This window comes from Apteryx mantelli, chromosome 3 (assembly GCF_036417845.1).
Source record: "Apteryx mantelli isolate bAptMan1 chromosome 3, bAptMan1.hap1, whole genome shotgun sequence".
Lineage (NCBI taxonomy): Eukaryota > Metazoa > Chordata > Aves > Apterygiformes > Apterygidae > Apteryx > Apteryx mantelli.
Window position 1 is genome coordinate 93,615,827 of NC_089980.1, and position 21,598 is coordinate 93,637,424.

The following is a 21,598-nucleotide window of genomic DNA, read 5'->3' on the forward strand; positions in this document are numbered from 1 at the left end:
CAAATAAGTTCTATGAAACAGTTCCTCTGATGAATCTGTGTTCTAAAACAGCTATGAAGTGTTTATTTGACTTACTTGTTAGTGGAAGGAATTCAGTGTTTTTCTGAAAGCTTTTAAAATACTTTTTCTCCTGAATATTATATCCATTAAAAAAAAAAAATCAGTTAACTTCACATTTGCAGATTTTCCTCAGAGACAAAAAAATATGAGAATGTTGGTAGAAAGTTGCAGGCCATTGTCAAAACTGGCTTTGGGGACCATTTCAAAAGTGCTGTGTCAAACATTGTCTGTTGCATTTTGCTTCACTGGCTTGGGGTAAATGTCAAGAAGGAAGAATGTTTCAACTTTCTAAACCTAAAGTGAGGTTTTCAAGGCTGATGTTAATTTAATTTGTTCTTTTTCCAGATTTGTAAAGATTTGATTCACAATTCATTTCCTCAGACTGGTTACGGTCAATTTATTTTAACCTAATTATGTGTTCTGTTAGTCAATTGAGATGATATAAGAGCTGCAGTCTCTAGATCTTTCATTTCTGAAAGTATTTCCTATTTCACATGCTTGAAGTTTAGATAGTATTCAAAGATTCTCACTGGAAAGTAGATTTATTTTTCACTTAATGTGCTTTTTACAGGTTTTTGAAAGTTTGTGGCTCTGAGCTAGTGCGCCTTGAGTTGTCTTGTGGTCATTTCCTCAATGAAACATGTTTGGAGGTCATTACTGAACTGTGTCCAAATCTTCAGGAACTAAATCTTTCATCATGTGATAAGATACCACCTCAGGCTTTCAACCACATAGCCAAAGTGGGCAGCCTTAAGCGTCTCATTCTTTACCGAACAAAAGTGGAGGTAGGAACAACTATTTTTAACCTTTGCAATAAACATTTTTAATCCTGGTGAAACTGTAATTGTTTTATTAACCAAGTAGTGAATTAGAATTACATAGGCAGATTCAAAGGTGGTTACCATAGGTTTTTTTATTTTCAAGATAGTTTATGTATTCAAAAAAAAAAATTGCATGTTTTATAAGTTGTGTGCAAGATTGGAGACTTTGCACCAACCGTTTTAAGTACTGTAGTGAAATCATAAATGTGAAAGCTTTTCTCTTTTAAAGTGCACTCCAGACAAACTGTATTTGGCAATATAATTGGGAAATTATCATGTTTAGTAACTTACTGTTAATTATTGACACACTCTCTGGAGCAACCTGCTGATTACTAGATTCCTACTGTCTTTGTATATTAGCAGTATGAGAGACGTGGAACAAAAACTTTTCAGTATATTTTTCAAGAACAGTGTAAAAATGACTTTGCAGAGTTATTCAACTATTCAAATCAAGGTTATTGTTTTTTTGCAGGATACTTCCTATCTAAGATGAAATGTTGTACATATTACGTTCAATAAGACTGTTGCAGTTTACTACATTTTACGAATGTTGTATCCTAGTATACTCGGCTATTCAAATTGGAAGCAGACCCATTATTTTTCACTAGTTAACTTACTCCTGTATTACAGCCATACCACTGTGTTTCCCATGGAAGCTCTCATACAAGTTGTGCTCCTCCTGTTGCAAATACTACCACTCAGAGTGCCAAAATGAGCAAACCACATCTCTGCAGTTCGGATTCTAGGTTAAAAATCTGTTGGTGGAAATCTCAGCACAAGTTTGTTTGCTCCGTCTATAGGGTGTGGATGTGTCTTTTGCCTCCCTGAGTTCTTGTAAAAGCACAAAGTAGGGCAATGACGACCTTTCAGTTGCTTCCATGGTCTGTTGGCATATATAATCAATCTCCAACATACTAGCCTAATACCTTTGGGCAAAGGTTAAGATGTGTAGTAGTTTGATAACACTAAAACTAGTCCTTCTCAAATAAAGTATATATGAAGTTATTAAGATAGGAAAGCAAGAAGAAGACAAAGATTTTAAGAAGAGTTTACTTATGTTTATTACTTTTGCTTATGCTTTTGGCATGAAAAATGAGATTATGACACTGGATTGTGTGAGTTGTTAAGCTGTAGTATAATGGAAGAGATGAAGCTGAAACGGTAGGTCATGGCTCACTTCCAAGATATTTAAGAGGGACCTGAAATTACAGTATACTTTTTGCTTATAAGCAGTTCACACCTAGCACAGGGTACAAAGTTAATTGCGTTTTTGTTATCCTTTTTTCGGTAAACCATATGCAGTTTTATGTTGAAGGTCTAGCTGTCTGTAAAAGATTTAATGCAAGGTAGTTGGATAAAAGGTTCAGCTGCCTTGAATTACTGGCATTTGCTGTGGGATATGCAGGCAGTTACCATAAAGCCAGTACCACTAGTAGCTTGTTACTTTGCAGTAGTTTCTCTGTGCATCAAAATCTTGTATATATAGCAATGTATATTTCCTTCAAAGAAAAAAAAAAATGGTGAGCCCTGCTTTGAAGTGCCTTTTGGTTAGTGCTCTGAAATGGTGCCTTGGGTATATCTGTTCTGTCCTGAGCTCAGTTGTCTGTATAAGTCTTGTAAATCTCTTTATCCTGCTTTGCCTGGGCATGGGCCCTGTAACAGGGATAATTCATAAGGCTTTTTCAGATCTGAGAAAGATCATTGTACCAGAGGTAAATTGTATAACATTATTTGTTTCTACTGTTTGATTATAATCTTCCTGATTCTACTTGGTTAACTTTTAAAGCTTGAGATTCTAAATTTATAATTGTGCAGTGGTCGACATATACTCTGAAAATGATTGTCACTTCTCAGTTATCACTTTGCTGAACATGACTTGAAATAAGGTTAAATGCGATATTTTCTGATTCAGAAGCCTTTAAGTTATGAAGATTAACTTTTGTCTTTCTTGTGTAAGGATATGCATCTGCTTGTAGCTGAAAAGAAAATTAATTTATAATCAGACTTAGTTAGGGTCATGCTTTGATTTTTATACAAAAGTATAAACCAAAGGTATGGTTCTGACATTTGTAAGGGAAATTTCTAGAGATTTAAGTAAGCAAATTTGATATTTGCCTGTTGCTTGTTATATTAAGCCATTTACCAACATTTCGCAGCACATAGATGGAAGAGTAAAAAGGAAAGAGTAAAAGTGAAGGTATAGCATAGGATTTGAGTTAGAGGATTAGAGTTACAAGTCACAGGCTTATAGAAATAATGTTATCTTTCTCACCAGTAGCTTCTCTTAATATGAATCTTTATTTTTCTATACAAAATAAGTTGCCTTTTCTTCAGTATTTCTTAACTTGGACTGAGATCTTGGGTAGTAACTGATATCTACGTGTAAAAAAAGACAAGAGATGGATCAGTCGTGATCTTGAATGGCTTACACTTGTCCTAAACTTATCGAAGGACAGTAAGACAGTAGTGTTCTTGATTTTTATGAAATTCCTCTCACTGCTGCTGCTTCATTGTTGGAGCTTCTGTGGAGCAAACAATGCTTATGTTTAATATATAGCTTGGCTTTTCATATCACGTTCTAGGATGGAAAAGGTACAGGCCCTATCATAATTATCAGTATGCTGTGATTTCTTGCGACAGAGAAGGATGTCCTACCAGTTTATCTCATGTTAATCTTCTGGATGCAAGACTGGGGTGATATACTTCTGGTATCACTGCAGATTTTCAGGGAATTGTCAAAATGTGAAGAGGGTACGAGTATGGAGAGAACAACCAGATAAAAGGTTGACTGAAATGAGTTGTCCATAGGAAATCATAATTTTAATGTATTTTACTGTACAATTAGAGGTAGTCATTGAAATTAAAGCATAGTATAATTAGATCAATCAGGGCAGGGGGTGTACTTATTATGCTTGTAAATAGTCTGAAGAATTTATTGTTGTGGATGATCAAGGTAAACACTTAAGTTGAATTATTTATTGGAGGTGAGGTTTTTTTTTAATGGCAACACAAAAGAAGAAACACTAAAGAACAAAAAGAAAAAGAAAAGGAAAAAAACAGGAATTCAAGCCATAATTGACTTTTAAAAGAGGACCTCTTTCTGCATATGTTGTGACGCAAGTGAAAAGGTCATTTTTCCTACTCCAGTTATTGGTCTCTGAAAATGCAGTGCTGTGTTAGAGAGCCCTTCTGAGCAAATAGTATAACTTATTCTTTGTTAGTTGTGAATTTGGGCCTGTATTTAAGTAATATAAGATATGGAGAAAAAGATTGTCTGACCTTGTTATCAATATGTTGATGGAGTTGTTTGTTCTTTTTGCCTTATGTTTTATAAAGTACAGCATTAAAGTTTTATTAAAAGAAATGCTATTTTGATTAAATAAAAACAAACTCCCAGGTGACTGTACAGGTGGAGGGTTTCCTTATTCAGACTGCATCTTGCAGTACTCTTTCCTTTTTTTTTTTTGGGGGGGGGGAGAAGGAGCGAAAGAAGGAAGGTTGCATTTCACATTGATATTTTAAGTATTGAACTTCTATGATTATATGATTATTGTGACACTAATGTATACATTCGGAGAAGATACTCTGCAGAAAACTGATGATCGCTTTTAGTGAAAGCGGGAACTTTATTGCATAATGTTGTCAATTTTATCTGAGCTGTTCTTATGACAGTTACTTATTATTTTAGCTGGGTTTTTTAAATAGGCTTTGTGTTTCAAAATATATTCCCACTGTCTCTGTAATCAAAGTTCCAATTTCTAAGCGTGTATTTTCAGTGAAATGGGTGATTCTGGTCTTCTGTTACTACCTCTGGCACTGAAGGCACTGTGTTAATATTTTGGAAGATAGCTGTACTATCTAGAAGAGTTTATGATCTCTAGTCCCAATCCGACTGATACTTAATGCCTTCTGTAATGTTATTTCCTCGACTTACTGAGTGTTTGTCATTGTGCACATGCTCAGTTTCAAGCTTCTACAAAGTGAAGCTTCCAACACCCTTAAAGTGTTCGAACCTTCCTGTTACAATAAGGAATGTTCAGTGAATTTCATTAACTTGTTCCAGGCCAAACAAGAAAAAAAAATTGTCTTGCATCATTGTGCTCTTCCTCACTAAATGCAGCTGATGTTTCCAGTGCTTTAAATTCATTTTTAAAGGTTTCATTCTTAATGGTTGTGAGATTCTGTATGAGCTTGAAATAATTTGTAACTTGCTTTGAGAAACTAATCCCAACATTTTTTTAAATGTAATTTCTGCTAGCTTGAGACCACTATTATACTTGAGGGTTTTTTGTGCAGGTGGTTTTGGTATTTGCTGATACACGAGTCCTTAATGTTTATTCATTGAGAGTATATTCACAGCATAATTAAAGCACTTGTTGGCATTGATACATTTTAAAAAGCACAATGAACAGTGAATACTATTGTATACAGTAATTGGCAATGCATGTCTTTATGGTTTGGGTATGAATGTTATCTCGATTTAATGCTTATCATGAAGATCTGTATATATACTGCAGCCAAAATTATATTTTAAAGACACTGAAGCCACAATTAAACTAGGAAAACTTGTCTCCTTATTGCTGGTTGTAAATTTTAATGTAGGATTACATATTTCGTGTTGTATGATATTCTAAGCTCTTTGTGATGTGTGAAGGAAGAGTTTTTAAAGTTGGTGATGCAAATATGACTGCAATACAGAATGAACTTAATTAAAATCGCATTACAGTGGTCACAGAGCTTTTTGTTTTTTACACAGTTTAAAGCAAGTGTTGTATTTATAAATTATATCACTGATATCTCTAACCAAGAGCAAATTTGAAATTCGGGTAGCTGTAGGAGAGGACATTGAAAATTGTAGTTACCAGGAAGAGGTGTGAGAATCTCTGAAATGAATGTAACAACTCTTATTTTCTTAAATAATGAGCAATAAAAGAGTTAATATTGCCTTAAAATTATTCTGCAGAGTTTTCAGACGTAACCTGTTATGGGGCACATTATACCTCTGAGAGCTGTTTGAGGTTTTTTGGCTTGGACAAAGCTTCACTGGCTTGTTCTCAAATCATGAGGATTAAGAGTTGCAAACAAATAGTGAAAAATAGTGAAAACCTCTAACTAGAGAGCAGATTCTTGGAGGAAACTTGATCCAGTGGCAAATAAAATGATCATCAAATGTAGCGACCTGACTAACTCTAATGATGCCCTCTGATACCATGTTAGGTGCTTAGAGCTGAATTTGGGCATTTGAATCTCTAACATGAAAAGTGGGGGGGAAGAATGAAGATGTAAGAAAGATATACAGATGACCAAATGAAGCAAACCCAAAATATAGTAATTGAATTAGGTAGAGAGACTGTAACTTTTGTTGACCTAAACCACATTGCAGTGTGTTATCCCCTTCTGTGAACATCAGTTGAGGAGGGCTGTGAAGGAACTGGCTCTTACAGCTGACAGATTTTTTTCAACCTGGTTGGTGAGGCCGTTTGAGTTGAAGGAGGATGACTCACTGCCGATGGCACTGAGGAATTCAGACATGAGTTCTGTTCTCCTAATCTGTGACCAGGATTAATGGCCTATTGCAAGATGCACTCTTCCTGAATGCCATGCTTTTCCCATCAGTAAAATTTGCATCATAGCAACTTCTCACTTTGTAGCTGTCGTATGAGGATAAATATGCTGAAGATGTAGAGACTGTCTGATATTTGTGGTGCCATATAAATACATAAGGGTATGTATATGTACTTGAAATACTGCAGGTGTCTTGATACAAGCTTTTCTAAGTTGCAGGAAATTTGGTTAGTTACAACTTTTCCTCTGTGAAAAATAAGATAGCTAAAGAAAAATTGTGTAAGAGGTATGAGCATTTCTGTGGACTAAATGACTGGAGGCCTTCTGTGGATAGCTCTATCTGGAGCTACGTGGGCATCTTGTTCCTAAAGGACAAAGAAACTACCTTGTAAAGGATGAGATGACCTCATCTCCTACTCACTTTCTTCTTATGAAATGGAAAAGTTAGCTCAGAGAACTGAATGGCTTAAATAAAAAAACAGATTTGGCTGCCATCTAGTTCTGATCTGGCATATGATTCCCTGCCATATGCAGCTTGTAGCATGACTACTGAAGTGCAATGCATAGAAAAATGAAAATAGATGAAACCAAAGGACGGTGAACAACCTGAATAGCTGTGCAGTCCTGTTTCTGTAAATTAAGCTTAGATCTAAAGAATGTTATGCCTTTAGTGTGTTATTGAATGTTCATGTACTATCCCAAGATTTCTTCTTTCTGTCAGAAATAAGATACTAAGGATAAGTATTTATCCTTAGAACACAAAATTATAGTAGTCTAAAAATGAGTGCTTTCTGGGAAGCCAACGGGTATGAAAACTTTTTCTGAAAACCGAAGCATGGTGACTATCTAAATATTCTTTTTCTCTTTAACCAGTCAAACCAATGAGATCATATGGTTGAGTATGCAAATTATCTCTTAACTCTGTAAACCTCTCAAATTCCATCCTATTGGATTTTTAACGTTGTTTCAAAGTATCGTAATATCAACAAGTGCATAACTTTGAAATGATCTTGATATCTTAAGTATCAAGATTTGTATGGCTTGAAAAAAAGGCCAAAAACATAATTTCCTTGCTTGAGCAGATTTAGATTTGAATCTTATTTCATGATTAATGTATCTTTTGTTTCTGCGTTATTAGCATATTACATTTTTATTTCAGTTAGAAGAATTTTCTTCTAAGAATGTTGTAGGTTGCTTGTAGGTTGTTTTTAGATGCTAAGGTACAATACCTTTTAAATGCAATATTGATTTGCCCTGTTGTACCTTTCAAAATGAAAGGTTTAATAGAAGTCACTTGGCACCTGCTATTCTAATACAATGATTAAAAAGTATATCAGATAAAAAGCCAGAATTCTGAAATCTTTTAACATAGCTGTTTCCATGGATTGTGCCAAAAAAACAACCTTGATTTTTGGCTTTCTTCTTGTGCTGTATAATGCCCAAAGGAAAAAAATACGTATATATTTCTGTAATTTTATAGATTTTGGATGACTTTTGGTAATATTAACAAGATTATGTTTTAAATTAACATCAGTTATTTGTAATTATAAATATTTATAACAATAGCAGCACTCATCTTGGAGTAAAATTGTCTACTTTCACCTGATTTTCTTACCACAGGTAGTTCTAGTATGGTTAAACATATTCTTTAATATTATACCTGTAAAATTGTAAAATACAACTGCTGTAAAACAAAGACTGTGATAAATAGATAATTGGTTACAATTTTATCTTATCAAGCAATTGGTATTGGTAGCGGCTTTTCTGTCAGTGTTTCTGTAGTATTTTTGTTACTATAAACCAAAACTTGCTGGTGGGGAAAATTTTTTGTGTGTGTGTGGTGTTGAACTTTTTTCTTTTTTTTTTTTTTTTTCCTCCCCTCTAAGAAGTCTTTTTATAACCTCCTTTTATCCAGTTTTTACATAGGGGGATCAATTGCTGTTCTGAGGATATCTTAATTATGTATAGAAATACCTGTAGTTTGAAAAAATCCAGTGATGTGCTGCCATCAAGTTTACTTGTTTCAGCCTTACGCAGGAACGTGTAGCAACTGGGCTTCAGTAAGATACTTCTGGAAGCCCCAAAGCTGAATTAATGCTTTTAGTTAAGTGTGTCTTGACTATTTTCACTGGAATTAGACGTAGTTATGTTCATTTTCTGACATATTTTGCCAACAGTCATAGATGTCAGTTTGCAGTGAAGAAAGGGGAGGCTGCAGCCTGAGAGAGGATGGTTCAGGATATTTCCATTGGAAAGAGGCTTCGCAGTCCACTCTGTGTCAGATTATTGTGCAAGTGGCAGGAGTTCCTCGTTTCACCTGCAACTGGGACATACAAGATGTGTTGTTAGCCTGGTGTGTGGACTGTTCCTCAGGTAGAGCTCTGTAATTCTCTGTCTCTAGGCTGCACATGCAGTGCTCCCCAGGACTTCCTTTGTAGCAGAGCTTACACAGGATTTTCTTTGCTTCTTTAGCAGCTTTTAAGTTTTTACCCTCAAAACCACTAAACTTTAAAACATCAAAAAGCAAAACCCCAAACCTCTGTTTTTTTGATGACACTTTTTTTCTCCACACCCTTTTTTCTCCACACCCTCATCAGTAGACCACACAATCCTGTTTCTGCATAAAAGGTTCGCATTGAGAGATTTGGGTCATGGCAGGAAAACTCCAGCTGCCTGCCATTGCATGAGTGAGTCCATCCCAAGGGAGACGAAAGGGCTTCAGGAAAGCCTGCTCTCCAAGTGGTGAGGCCATGCCCATCTACAGCGGATGCTCTGCTACCCATCACTTCTAGCCAGGCTTTGGTGCTGTTGCCAGTCACTTAATATTTTGCTCTGCTAACCATCGTCATTATCCCATTTTTCTATCTGTCGCCTTTGATTAATTTGATTGACTTTGAGGACAGTGACAATGATGGAAATGTAGCTGTCCAGAAGAGGTGGCAAGAATGCTCACATTAGAAGATTTCTGTCAGCTGTTCAGTCTTGTAGATGAAGTAGCTGAATTTGGTAGCAAAGCAATTTTTTTGTAAGAATTCAGGGTAGGAGCATGCATGCGGGGACTTAATGCACACTGAAATACCTGGAGACCTCACGTCATGGATGGGGTTTTTAAACCCGGCTGCAACATCACTTTTCCCAGTTTATGATCCTGCTTGACTGATCCTTCACATCATATGTATGATCTGTCTGTGTTTAACTGGTGGGTATTTTTTAAGTCCCTGCATGTATTTCCTCTGTTACATTAATTTGTATGGGAAAAACTGTTGTACTACTCATTGAATCACTACCACTGCACTTCTCAGAAAAGCGTTTTTGGTCAATAGCAGGGTATGGCTCTAGTTAGTAAGCCAGATCTTTACAAAGGAGGTTTGAACTATTGGTGTGAAATTGGGAATAAACTGGCAATCACTCATCTGTCAGTCCAGAAAGTTTGGTCTTGATTCCAGCAGTCAGGCTACAGTTTTTCTGTAAAAACTTCCAAATACACTTTTGATTCAGATTACTTGGTCTCAATAAATAACCTGTGTGAGCGATAAGTAAATAATACGATTTCTCTTGATTTGTCAAGAGCTTGTTTGTGGTTTTCTTAAAGCAAGGGGTTGTTTCCTTCCTCTCCACTTTCCCACTGACTTGGTAATCAGCTTTTTGCTTCAACATGGCGTTCTCCCTGCATATATGTACGCTCAACATCGTGATGCTTGGTTTTAGTTGTGTTTGCTTGCCAAATCTTGAGTGGGGTTTTGTGTGCGTGTGTGTTGTTGTTGTTGTTTTGTTTGTTTAAGAAAGGGTTTTAACTCTAATTGGTATGTTCGCTTACTAACTTCTGTATTGTCTTTGTTTTGTGACTGCATGTAGAAAGACATGATTTAGTCGTCTTATGTCTTTTGTGTGTGTAGTATGTCTCAGTTCTCCAGCAGGGTAATTCTAGTCTGTGAGGTGCTGAAGACCTGCATTATTTATATGAAGAATTCCCAAAGTTACTTTGTACACAGTAAAGTCTACTTCTGTGCAGGAGGAGACAGTTGCACAAGGAGCGTTTGTGTATCTGCAGTGATACAAGCAGCACCCGTAATGTATATGCTGCCGTTTAAGATGTCTTGGTCTAATCTGTTTCCAGGGTTCTGAGTTTGCCCCTTGCAGGGTTGGCTGGTCCCATCTTCTTTGCTGCAAATTTAAAGCCTTTGGAAACAAAAGAGCTCCTGCACCAGTCATGAGAAGAGGAACCTTTCTGTGCAGTTCTGAGAATATTTGGATTTCTCAGCTGATGTGGACAACCTTCTTTGAAGGATTGACCACTGAGAATATGGATGTGATGGTTGGGCCAAGAGAGACATGGTATATTCCGTTGGGCCCACTTTAGTCTGTATTTTTCCAGTTCTCCTTCCCAGTCTGTTTTATCACATTCAAACAGTCTTTCAAGAGACGGAGCACTGACTGTGTGGAGGTGTCCCCCCCCCCCCCTTAATTAGGAAGACAGAATACGCAGAGTACCTAGCAGAGTTACTTCCCATTTGCCCTCATGACACATTTACTCCTTATCTGGGCAAGGCTGAATTTTTCCATCTTGGATTTTCACTCAGGTTATTAGCTATTTTGAATGGAATAATACTGTCAGGTGTTCTGTCGGATGAGTAGCCCCCCAAAATATATCTGCATGGTATCAAATGGATACTGACTGTTTGATGTCTTACAGTAATTGTCTAATTGGTGTATAAATTTTCATAGTCAAATTTGAGAAATGTCAATTTGATTTGTACAGGAATAGCATGATGATTGGGTTCTGGGTATTCTGGGTTCCACAGCTCACTACTAGCTGGCTGCTCAAATCTTTTAATGCTTTACCTGTTTGTCTTGTGCAAAGTCCATTGCTTATTGTGGGATAGTAGCCAGTACTATAAACATATGTTATCCACTATAATTGGTTGATATAGCCCTAAAGACTGTAATTCTAACCTAAAAGCAAATATTTTAAGCAACATTTTAATGTAGACGGATCAGGAGAGCAAGATGAAAATACTAACTAGAAATATGGGTAAATGCTGTGATAGAACCTGTTATTAAATATTACAACCTCATAAACTTCATATGCAGAAGCAGCTCACTGCCAAGACTCTTACAGTTGCATTTTTTTTTTTTTGAAGGAGAGATAAGTAACTGAAATGTGAGAGAGAAGAAATTGTGGTCTTTAGGAACACTCATATTAATTCTTTGATATCATGGAAAAATACAATATTCTCGTTCTGGTGAGCTTGCAAATACAGGCATGTTATCTGATATCTGCCTGCAACTAGTGTTATATAACTATTTTACTGTAAGTAGAGACAGCAGAGTTTTGGGGGGGATGGGGCAGGGAGGGCTAGAGATGAGGTCATCATTTGGAAATGATAGGAAAAAATAATGTGATTTTGGTTATTCTCACATAATGCTGTTTTGGGGGGACAGAGGGGGGATTACAGGATTTTTTTTCTACTCCAGCCTGAATTTTTGGTGATAAATGAAATTAAATCTTGCCTAATTCAAATTTTTCTTGGACAACTGTATGGTAATCTGGAGAATAGGAACTCTGTGATAATATACGTAGCAAGCAAGGGAACCCTAATTTAAAGAAGAGAAAAAGCAGTTTCTGATCAGACAGTTAGAAATTTTCTTTTTTGTCAGCACCTGATTCACTGAGAAGTTTGAATAGTTACAGGAAAAAAAGTCTTGTAAAAAAAAATTTAGGCTCTCCTGTCATTTTGGTAAAAGGCTGTAAGAATTCCCAACCTGTGTCAGATCCTGTTCTGAGAAAGCAGTGGGAAAGAGCAGTCTGTTCTTTGTTCCCAGCATAGAAAGTAACAAATTTTAAAGCAGTTTTCAAGCTTTCTCTATAAAAAGGAAGTTTATATATTAAAAAAGACAAACTGTTTCTTCTTTGCCCCAATCCTATAGCATTTTTTTCTTAAGTTCTTCTATTATTAACCTTCTAGAGGCACACTGTAGTGCACTTATTTTCACACTTTTTTTTATAGTACAGATGTAGCCATCTTTTGTATTATTTTAGAAAAAAAACTGTTTTTCTTTTAAATCTTAGGATATTTTACAGTGCAACTGCAATGAGTAAACTGTCAAATACTCAATGTGCATCTTTCACAGGTGAACCTAATTTGCCACAGACAGAAGGTTTTCCTGTCTGACAGGATTTTGAGCTCAGGCTCTCTCTCGGATGCTTTGCTTATCATATGGATATCAGAAATGTTGTGCACTTCCTCCTGGATCATAAATGTGAAAAATCCTGGAAAAAAGGCAAAATTCAGTCTTGCCATGTGTTTAACTGTGTTTGGGTATTTGGTCTCTCCACTGATGGGTCGTCTTTGCAAACCAGGGGCACTTTTGCAATGCAAAAGTTAAAAGCTGGATGTTTTTGTGTGGATCTAGGATCTTTACAAAGACAGACTGGATGCAAGTTAGCCATGTAGCAGCTGTGCAATTAAAGCATACACCCTCTTGATACACAGGGTGTAAACCTTTTCTACCCTGAACTGTATTAGAAAATGGAAGGTTTTTGTTTTGGGCCAGAACTGTCACCTGTCTCATTTGGAATCATAGAGTTGGAAAGGATTTCGAGTTAATCTCCCTTGTCCAAGGCAGGATCAACTCAACTGAGTTCTAGAAGAAATTTGGACTGCTGAGGCCATGTTATGCATTACTCTATTTAAAAAAAAAATCTATCTGTCTATCTATCTATATATATCTTAAGTTTGCTTCCAGTTCTTTTTTTTAAATCTCCCACTTTTTTTTCTTTCCTCAGTTGGAGTATGTGCAAAGGGGAGCAGGAAAGAAGCTAAACTTCTTACCCTTGGTATAGGGAAAACACATTGATATTGCTCAAGAAATCTGCAGACTATGCATGTGTTGGCTATTAGGCTGAAGAATAAAATGTTATGTGGATAATCTTTGATTTCATGGTGTCCACTTGGCTGAGAAAGTGATAGGGATTCTCTCCAGGTTAAAGCTTTCTGATCAAGCATTTAGGTGGCCTCTTAGCTCCTCTTACAAAGCACACTAACTTCTGAAGTTTTTGGCCTGAGTTACAGCTTCAAGGTCAGGTGTTTGCCTTGCTCTTCTCCAAGTTTCACTTAAATAGGAGTTTTACCACTCATCATCTTGTGTTGAAGGCAAATCAGAGAGATGAATTGTGCAGGCATATGGCTTGAAAGAGAGAGACAGGTTAATACAATGATAGTCCTTCTAGATATAGTGCATATGGATTCTGTGAGTTGCCATCTTCTCCTGCTATTTTGATGTCCTTTACCACCTGGATTCTGAATCAACTGAGGCACAATTAGACATGCTGAAAGAACTTTTTTTTTTCTTTCTTGACATATGCAAAAACTACCTCAGTTAAAGAAGAACAGACACTGCTTCTGAAAAGATCTGATTTATTGTGTGTGGGCATATCTACCCCAGAAGAGAAATCAATACATCCAGTGTAGTTAATGTTGAATAAGTAGCTGTTACTCTTGGGCTTGACTTGGGATGTTGTGGGACAGTATGACGTGGTGTTCTACCAGGCTCCCTTCTCATTATCCAAATTCCTTGTGCTTGCTCTCTTCTTGGTTGTTTTTAAAAGATTTTTTTTTTATATAAATAATGCTACGGGTTTTATAGGTAGCAAAAACACCTTTGAAAATGTGGACTGAGTGCACATCAGTAAAGGACTGACTGCATGAAATGAGAGGGAGACTGAAAAAGGTGTTCTGGGAGGTATACAAAAATCCCTGATCAATTTAATGCATTAGTTCAGTTGCATGATCAAGACAATTATAAATACCAGTCTTCCTAGCTATTTTACCTCTCTGAAGGAGGGAGTTTACTGATTTAATCTTACATCCTACAGTCTATTCAGAGTGACCATTCTCTTTTGTGTGTCACTTGCAGGTAAGTGTTGCTGCTTCCAGTCCTTTCAGGCCAGTGTTTAAACTCTACACTGAAAACCGTTACTGAAAGACATGGGGGAATACATCGAAGTATTTAATTTTCCTGAGGAGTCACCTGAATACCTTCAGAATCCTATTTAGAACTGTGTGCGCAATCTTTTGAGACTTTTTTTTAGCTCTGATATTTAAGGTGTGTAGAGAGGGGTTTGGGGATTTTGCTTTTAATCTGGACACCTGAATAAATTCTAAAGCTCATAGCTTTCACTGAGTAAAATACATGTCTCATTTTATTGGAGTTACTTATTCAGGTTTAATGCTCAAAATGAAGTGTTTGCTTATTAAGTACTTTAGTTAAAGCTTATCGTATAGGTGAATATATTTACACATTTACTAGATTTAAAGTGCTATTGAGTATTACCTCTTTAGTAATGACTTTGTAATGCTTTTTCTTTAAAAACATAAATGGAGTAAAGCAAGCAAACAGACAGTGGCTTTGTAAGACCTGTGTAAAGATATACATGAGGAAGGCTTATTCACACCCTCTACTTTTAGGCTGCCTTTGGGAAATCAAATCTCAGAAGGCGAAGTTGGAAGCTGAGCTTCCATATAAAGTTGAGTGTTAGGTATTTCTGATTGCTCCCTGGAGACACCTAAATTAGATGTCTAAAAAAGACTCCATGAATACTCTGCACCGTGTCCCTGTTCTGTATCTGCAAGCCTTTCAGTGAAAGGGATCAGATACTTCTTCACGCTGGTATGACAGAAGGTCATGTTCCTGCTGAGTTTCATTAGAATATAACAAGCTGAGAAAATTAAGGAGAAACATTTACTGTAAACTTTCTAAAAACAAGTAGACAAATGACTAACTTTATTTGAATTATACTATACATGCATACAAATATTGTTGACAAGTGTTCCTTTAGGGCTTCTGCTTATTAGCAGTAGATTACTTTATCCCTTGTATATAACTTGTTTTTTGTTTTGGTTTTTTTTGTTGCTGTTTTTTTCTGAAAGAAACTGTTGTATATCCTGTAGACATCCACAGATTTTATTGTTAATGTTTTGTGAAACTTACTCTTTTCAGGCTCTCATAGATTTCAAAATCCTAAGTGGTGGATGTTTTAAGTATAATGCACAGTTATTTGTAACTTAAATCCCAGACGGTTAAGTTGTTCTTTTTGCACTGGGTATATTTCAAACTATAAAACAAAATATGACTACAGACAATGCAGTGGAATCTCTTCTATGTCTTAGAAACACAAATTTTTTTTGAAAAAGTGAGATTTCCCTTGTCATATGAAAATAGACCAGAATAGCCATATACTTAATGTTTTGTATGATGCATTTGATGTTCCAGTATAATTTCAGGCTCCCTCAGTAACGTGCAGTACTTTCTGAAAAGAATGGCTGTGTTAAACGGCAAAAACATGACTGTCAAGTATACGCTGTATGTGTTTCGTCCTGCATGCTGGTCGTGACAGGTGCTCAATGGCTGTCAGCATCCCTGTCAGCGTGAAGACTCCTTTGACGTTAAAGTCACCGGCTCAGCCCTGATGCTGTGCGGCTCTATTGACACCTCTATCAGGCTGTGGCTGAGCAGGGAATGTCAGAGCCTCTGCTGTTCTCCTGGTATGTCACCAGCCCTCCATGGCTTTGGTTGGGCCTTGCCTGTTGTTTGAACTTGCTACGTTTTCTCCTGCAGTTTTGCTGGGAAAACGAACCCATAGGTCATAGGCGTATAGATATCTTCAGGGCAATGAAAAACAACATTCGAAGTGACTTGCATAAAGGTTTGTAGTGATCCCTGTGACTCTAATACAATCGATGGTTAGAGCACTTAGGGATTCATTAAGTGGCATTTGCTGTGTCTGTAGCTGAGTTTTGAGCTGTATTTCGGGAAAAGTGCTGACAACCTTTAATGTCTAATTGTCCTCTTCTTTGTTTCTCTTTTCATATTTCCTTCTGATGTGTTCCCCTGTGGCAGCAAACAGCACTGCTCAGTATCCTGAATTTCTGTTCAGAGCTTCAGCACCTCAGTCTGGGTAGCTGTGTCATGGTGAGTACTTAGACTACTCTGTGTGTGTGTGTGTGTATACACACACTTGCTTTGGAACTCAACCTGGAGTTACGTTGCACAAAGACCTGATAACTGCTAGGTTGATACTACGTCAGAAAGTAAACTGTGTTTTTGTGTAAAGGTTCAAAATGGATGTGGCTTAGTTGCATGCCAGTTTAGTAGGGCTAAAATTTCGCTTGTAGGCTTTCCATTGTTCTTGATCTCCAGCCTCTACCTAAAATCTCAGGCATTCTTTATGCATATAGTGACTTTTTCTTTCCAAAACTGGTTATCAGGACTTACTCTTATTCAAGCCGAATCATCATTCCTAGCAGGCCAACATTTGCATGTGATCCTACAGTAATAAACATGAGAGAGATATGTTTTCTGCAAAAGTTGTTTTATTCATAGACTTCCTGGGGGCATGCATTGATTTAAAAAAAAAGAAAACACAGGGATAGCAGTTCCTGCAGGGAACTCATCTGAGCTGTATTGCATGTATATGCCAGAGGTATATGTAGTAGAATTCTAGTTTGCTCCTGTCTCTGGTGATAGACACACTAGCTGTAACTAACTAGGGAGACTTAGTAGAATTTCCTGAAAGTTCAGGCAGCAAGTGACAAAGCAGAATTGACTCAGCCTTCCCTACTTCGACTCAAGGAAAGAGGAGGGGAGCAATGTGACTTAATCTTTCCAACAGTTCTAGTCTTCCTATATTTTTTTGACAGTGGATTTCGTTCCCTGCTGCCTAGTTAATGAGACATTGTTTCAGCCCCTTTGGCTTGCCCAAGGTGTTTCTAGCAATGCTTGTGTTAAGGAGATGTAGCAACTGGTCAACCTAGAACAGAAATATGTGCATTCTTTAATGCACGTATGCTTATGGTTGCAGTGCCTATCGCCATGAAATAATTATCTTTTGAAAGAAAAATAACTGTTCAAAAAAGGGTGTTTTGAAAGAAAATTGACTTTTTCCTGTTTTTTCACTGATCCTTTTACTAAATGAATTTGAAAGCATCTATGTTCAGTGGTTGATAGAAAATGTATTTTGCCTTTGTCTTTTGTAAAACTAGACCTCATTGTAATCTACAAGGCATAATTCTTCGAGCTCTTTAGAAATGACAAATGCTTAAGACAGATCTGTAGGTGTGTTAGCAAGCAAGCTCTTGTAACACCTATATATGTCTGGAAAAGATGGTATACATGACAAAGTGTTTGTTTTCCTTGCAGATTGAAGACTATGATCTTATAGCAAGCATGATGGGAGCAAAATGCAAAAAGCTTCGTAGTCTGGATTTGTGGAGATGTAAAAACATAACTGAAAGCGGAATAGCAGAATTGGCTTCAGGCTGCCAGCTTTTGGAAGAACTTGATCTTGGCTGGTGCCCTACATTACAGAGCAGTACAGGCTGTTTCACCAACCTTGCACGTAAACTCCCAAACTTGCAAAAGCTCTTTCTTACAGCCAACAGGTCTGTGTGTGACGCAGACATTGAAGAGCTCGCTGCTAACTGTACTCATTTACGGCAACTGGATATATTGGGTAAGAAAACATAGGACTATTGGAATATTTCGTACTTATTTTGAAAAGCCTTGCAGTTAAAAGGGAGTCCACAAGATAAAACTGTCTTCCAGACATTTTTTTGAATAAATCTTTCTTTAAAATATGGCTCAGCATAGGAAAAAAAGATTAGGAAATACTATTTACTGCAGTGAAGAATCTAATGGATTTATGTCAATCATATGATTTGACTGTTTAGTATTAGTTGCTTAAACTGAGAATTGAGTATGATTTTTTTTTTCCTAATAATTTTAGTTTTATAATCACTAGTATTTTTTTGACTCAGATCCTTTTTACCAACTTTTGGCTATCAGATGATCCAGTTTCTTCTCCTTGTTTCTGCTTTTGTTGATTGTTGCTTTTTTACTTTGTGTGAAGTGTGACAAAGTATAGTGCAAGTCTTATGATCAGTAAACAGATTTCTGCTTTTGCATAGTACAGATAGATGGAACGGTATTAAATTTCTTTGTCCTTTTTACCAGGAAGTGAATTGTCTCATGAAAGAGAAAGTAATTAAGAAAAAAAATTAAGTGGACTTTCCACTCAGGTGGGAAGAAAGCGAGGAGCAAAAAAATAGCAGATCTTAAATTCTAATCCTCTGCACCCTAGTTACTAATATTTTTAGAAATCTAAAACAAATATGCTTTGGTCTTGTAAGTAAGGACTTTGAGAAATGTAGCTTTGCTTAATACTTTTTTTTTTTTTTATAATGGAAGTTGGGGTTTTCTCTTAAAAATAGTGTAGGACTGCAGCAGTAGTCTGAACGTTGATGTGGGAGAAGTTTCTATGCACTTTTATGAGTTATTTTTGTTGGCTTAGTTGAAAGAGGAAGATTAAAAAGAAAGGGAAGAAAGCTGTACTGCACATTTTTTAATACTTAATTTTAATGAAAACACTACATTTAGGTTGAGAAAGATGCTGCAAAGAACTGAGAGTGCTCAACTTGAATAATGTTCCAAGTGTGTTTAAGGCTAGCAGCATTTCTCATTACAAAAAATTTACCATATGGCTTCAGATTGTCATTCCAATATAGCTAGTACATACTCTTCTACCATGAAAAATGGTTTTACTCATCTCCGAATAAGAAAGTCACCTTCTGACCACCGTTGGGAAGGAGTATGAACAGATGAAAACTTATCCACTTGGTACAAATTGTTCAGGCTTGATGTATGTGTCTGCAGGTGGTAACGTGCTTTGCTTATATTTAAGGGAATCTGTTTTGTAGCTAGTTTGAGGGCACATTTCCCTAGTCAGACATGACAAGTTTCCAAAAGGCATAGTGAATAAAGTATTTGAAAAACATGTATGTTCTCTTGATCACCCACTTTCATGCATTTCTATTACAATGGCATTGTGTCTGCCTACAAATTGGTCTGACCTTTCGCTATGCCAGAGAGGCTGTGCAATGAATAGTTTGGTTGTGTTAAGCCTACAGATAGTCTGCTAGTGCTGTTGCTTCTCTGCCAGCAGTGGAGGCTTGTTGCCACGCACTTCCTTTCACATTTGAATTCAGTTCAACATCTTACTGACGCTTATGTGGAAAAACAATACCTGAACATGTGAAAGGATTTTGATCATCACCTGGGTGCTTACCAGTATTCCTGAGTGAAGTGGCTTTTCCCAATAAGACTGCATATTTGGTTTGGTCTGAAGCTGTTAGAGACCTGAGCTCAGTTCTCAGTTTTGCAAGACTAACCTTGAGGAGTGGGTCTTCTCCATGATGTGAATGAAGGAGAGGTACTCTTTGTTATATCCCCTATTGTCTCCCGAGTAATGAAATGTTTGGCTTATATGTGGGTTGTAAAGGACGTAGAAATACTGGGGGAATTTGGAGGAAGTAAAATTGACAGCTTCTGCTTGCTGCTAGGCTAACTGTGCATGTTGTGAGGGAACCTCTCTTGCTTCAACAAAACAGCAAAAGCTTGAAGTTTTTTGCTATGTACTAGACCTTAACCTAAGCAAGGATTGAAATGTCTTACCTTGCAACATAGTCGCCAGAGTTGACAGTGCAATGTTGGTTTCTCTTTGCAATTGTTAGAACTTACAAACTCAGCAGGGAAAACTCCTTGTGTTTTAGTTGTATAAAACTTATCACCACAATAGCTTCAGGAGTGGAGGAAAATTAAACCTCTTAAAATTAAGCCCGTTGAACTCTGATCTGTTCGTCATTCATTTAAGTATTACAAAATGAATGTTTTGGCTACGCTAGATGCTGATTTCAGTTTGTAGGTCCTGCAGTTTGCTGTCCATCTCTCCTTTCTTTACTTTCTCCATTATCGTTTGGTAAATTCCTTCTTCTAGAATCAGTGGACTTTGCAGAGGATGAAAATTGCTGACTTCCAAGGACTTCTTGCAATTACTGGCCAATGTAGTGTTGTTTGAGTAGCTGTTAAATGGTGTGTGGAATGTACTTCAGAAAGTAGGGTTTTTTTTAATAATAATAAAAAGTGGGTTGGATCCACATCTGCTATATTTGTGATACAGTTTTGAAGAGGAAATGTAATGTGTCACTAAGTATACGACGATGTGCTGCTTAATTTTTTTTTAGTTCTGAGGTTTCTGTTACCCATTACGTGCTGAGCTGCCTCCTTATAAGCCTCCTTTCCTTTTCTGCCACATCTTTTCCACTGGCTGAAATGATGAGTTATATAGAAATTATTCTGCTACTTTCCCTTCACTTGAGGATCTCCACCCTGCAGTAGAATAATCCAGCTGTGATGATCTGACAGTTCTCTAGTGATGGCATACCTCACAAAAAGTTCCATCTGAACATGAGAAAAACCTTCTTTACTGTGAGGGTGACTGAGCGCTGGAACAGGTTGGCCAGAGAGGTTGTAGAGTCTCCTTCCTTGAAGATATTCAAAAGCTGTCTGGACGCAATCCTGAGCAATGTGCTCCAAGTGACCCTGCTTGAGCAGGGGGGTTGGACTAGATGATCTCCAGAGGTCCTTCCAACCTCATCCATTCTGTGATCTAGTGCTGGAGAAATTTAAATGGAAACCTCTGGGCCTGTAGTTAAAAGCTAATTTTCAAACTTGTTGAGCAATGCGATGAGTCGGTGGAGAGCCTGAATTGGTAGTGCCAAAAGCTTTTACTGTATGTCATATGAGCAACATACAAGCAACCAGCTGCTATTAAGAATGAAGAATAAGTCATCTTAACCTCTGTCCCTAAAAGTCATAACTGCCTCTGTCCTGCGGAGAGAGTAGTAAAAAAGTAGATACTCTTGTTAGTGCAGAATTAATATACTCCTATCTACTTACAAAAACACCTGCCACACCTTCCTGAGCAACAGAAAACCCAACTATCCTCTTGCCAGCTGTCAAAATCTTCAGCTTTCTCTTGAGAACATCAACATATAGTTAGTCAATTTGAACAGGAAAATCTGCAGCCCATTAAAATTTAGAATTTGAGCAGTGTGCAATAGATTGAATAAAATATAAAGAATAAAAGGCTAGTCTGGCTGATCTAGGGGAAGAAAGGAGAAGTAAGCTTTTGAGGGACTAGTGCTTGTTATTTTCAGGGTCTGTACTTCATTAACTGCATGTGTGGGTTCTTTCTGTACAGAAGTTGGAGATTTTCTCATATATACCATGTTGAAAGTTTATTATGAGTGCGTGTT

The 21,598-nt window shown here is 37.0% G+C and overlaps 1 protein-coding gene across 9 annotated transcripts in view; it reads left to right on the forward strand.

Moving 5' to 3' along the window:
- FBXL4 (F-box and leucine rich repeat protein 4) overlaps positions 1-21,598 on the forward strand; it is a 66,148-nt gene that overhangs the window by 37,221 nt on the left and 7,329 nt on the right. For all 9 annotated transcript variants that reach the window (XM_067293939.1, XM_067293940.1, XM_067293938.1 and 6 more), the window contains 3 exons: positions 632-845; positions 16,347-16,418; positions 17,646-17,958. In XM_067293939.1, the coding sequence (XP_067150040.1) occupies positions 632-845; positions 16,347-16,418; positions 17,646-17,958 (599 nt within the window). The remainder of the gene's footprint in view (positions 1-631; positions 846-16,346; positions 16,419-17,645; positions 17,959-21,598) is intronic.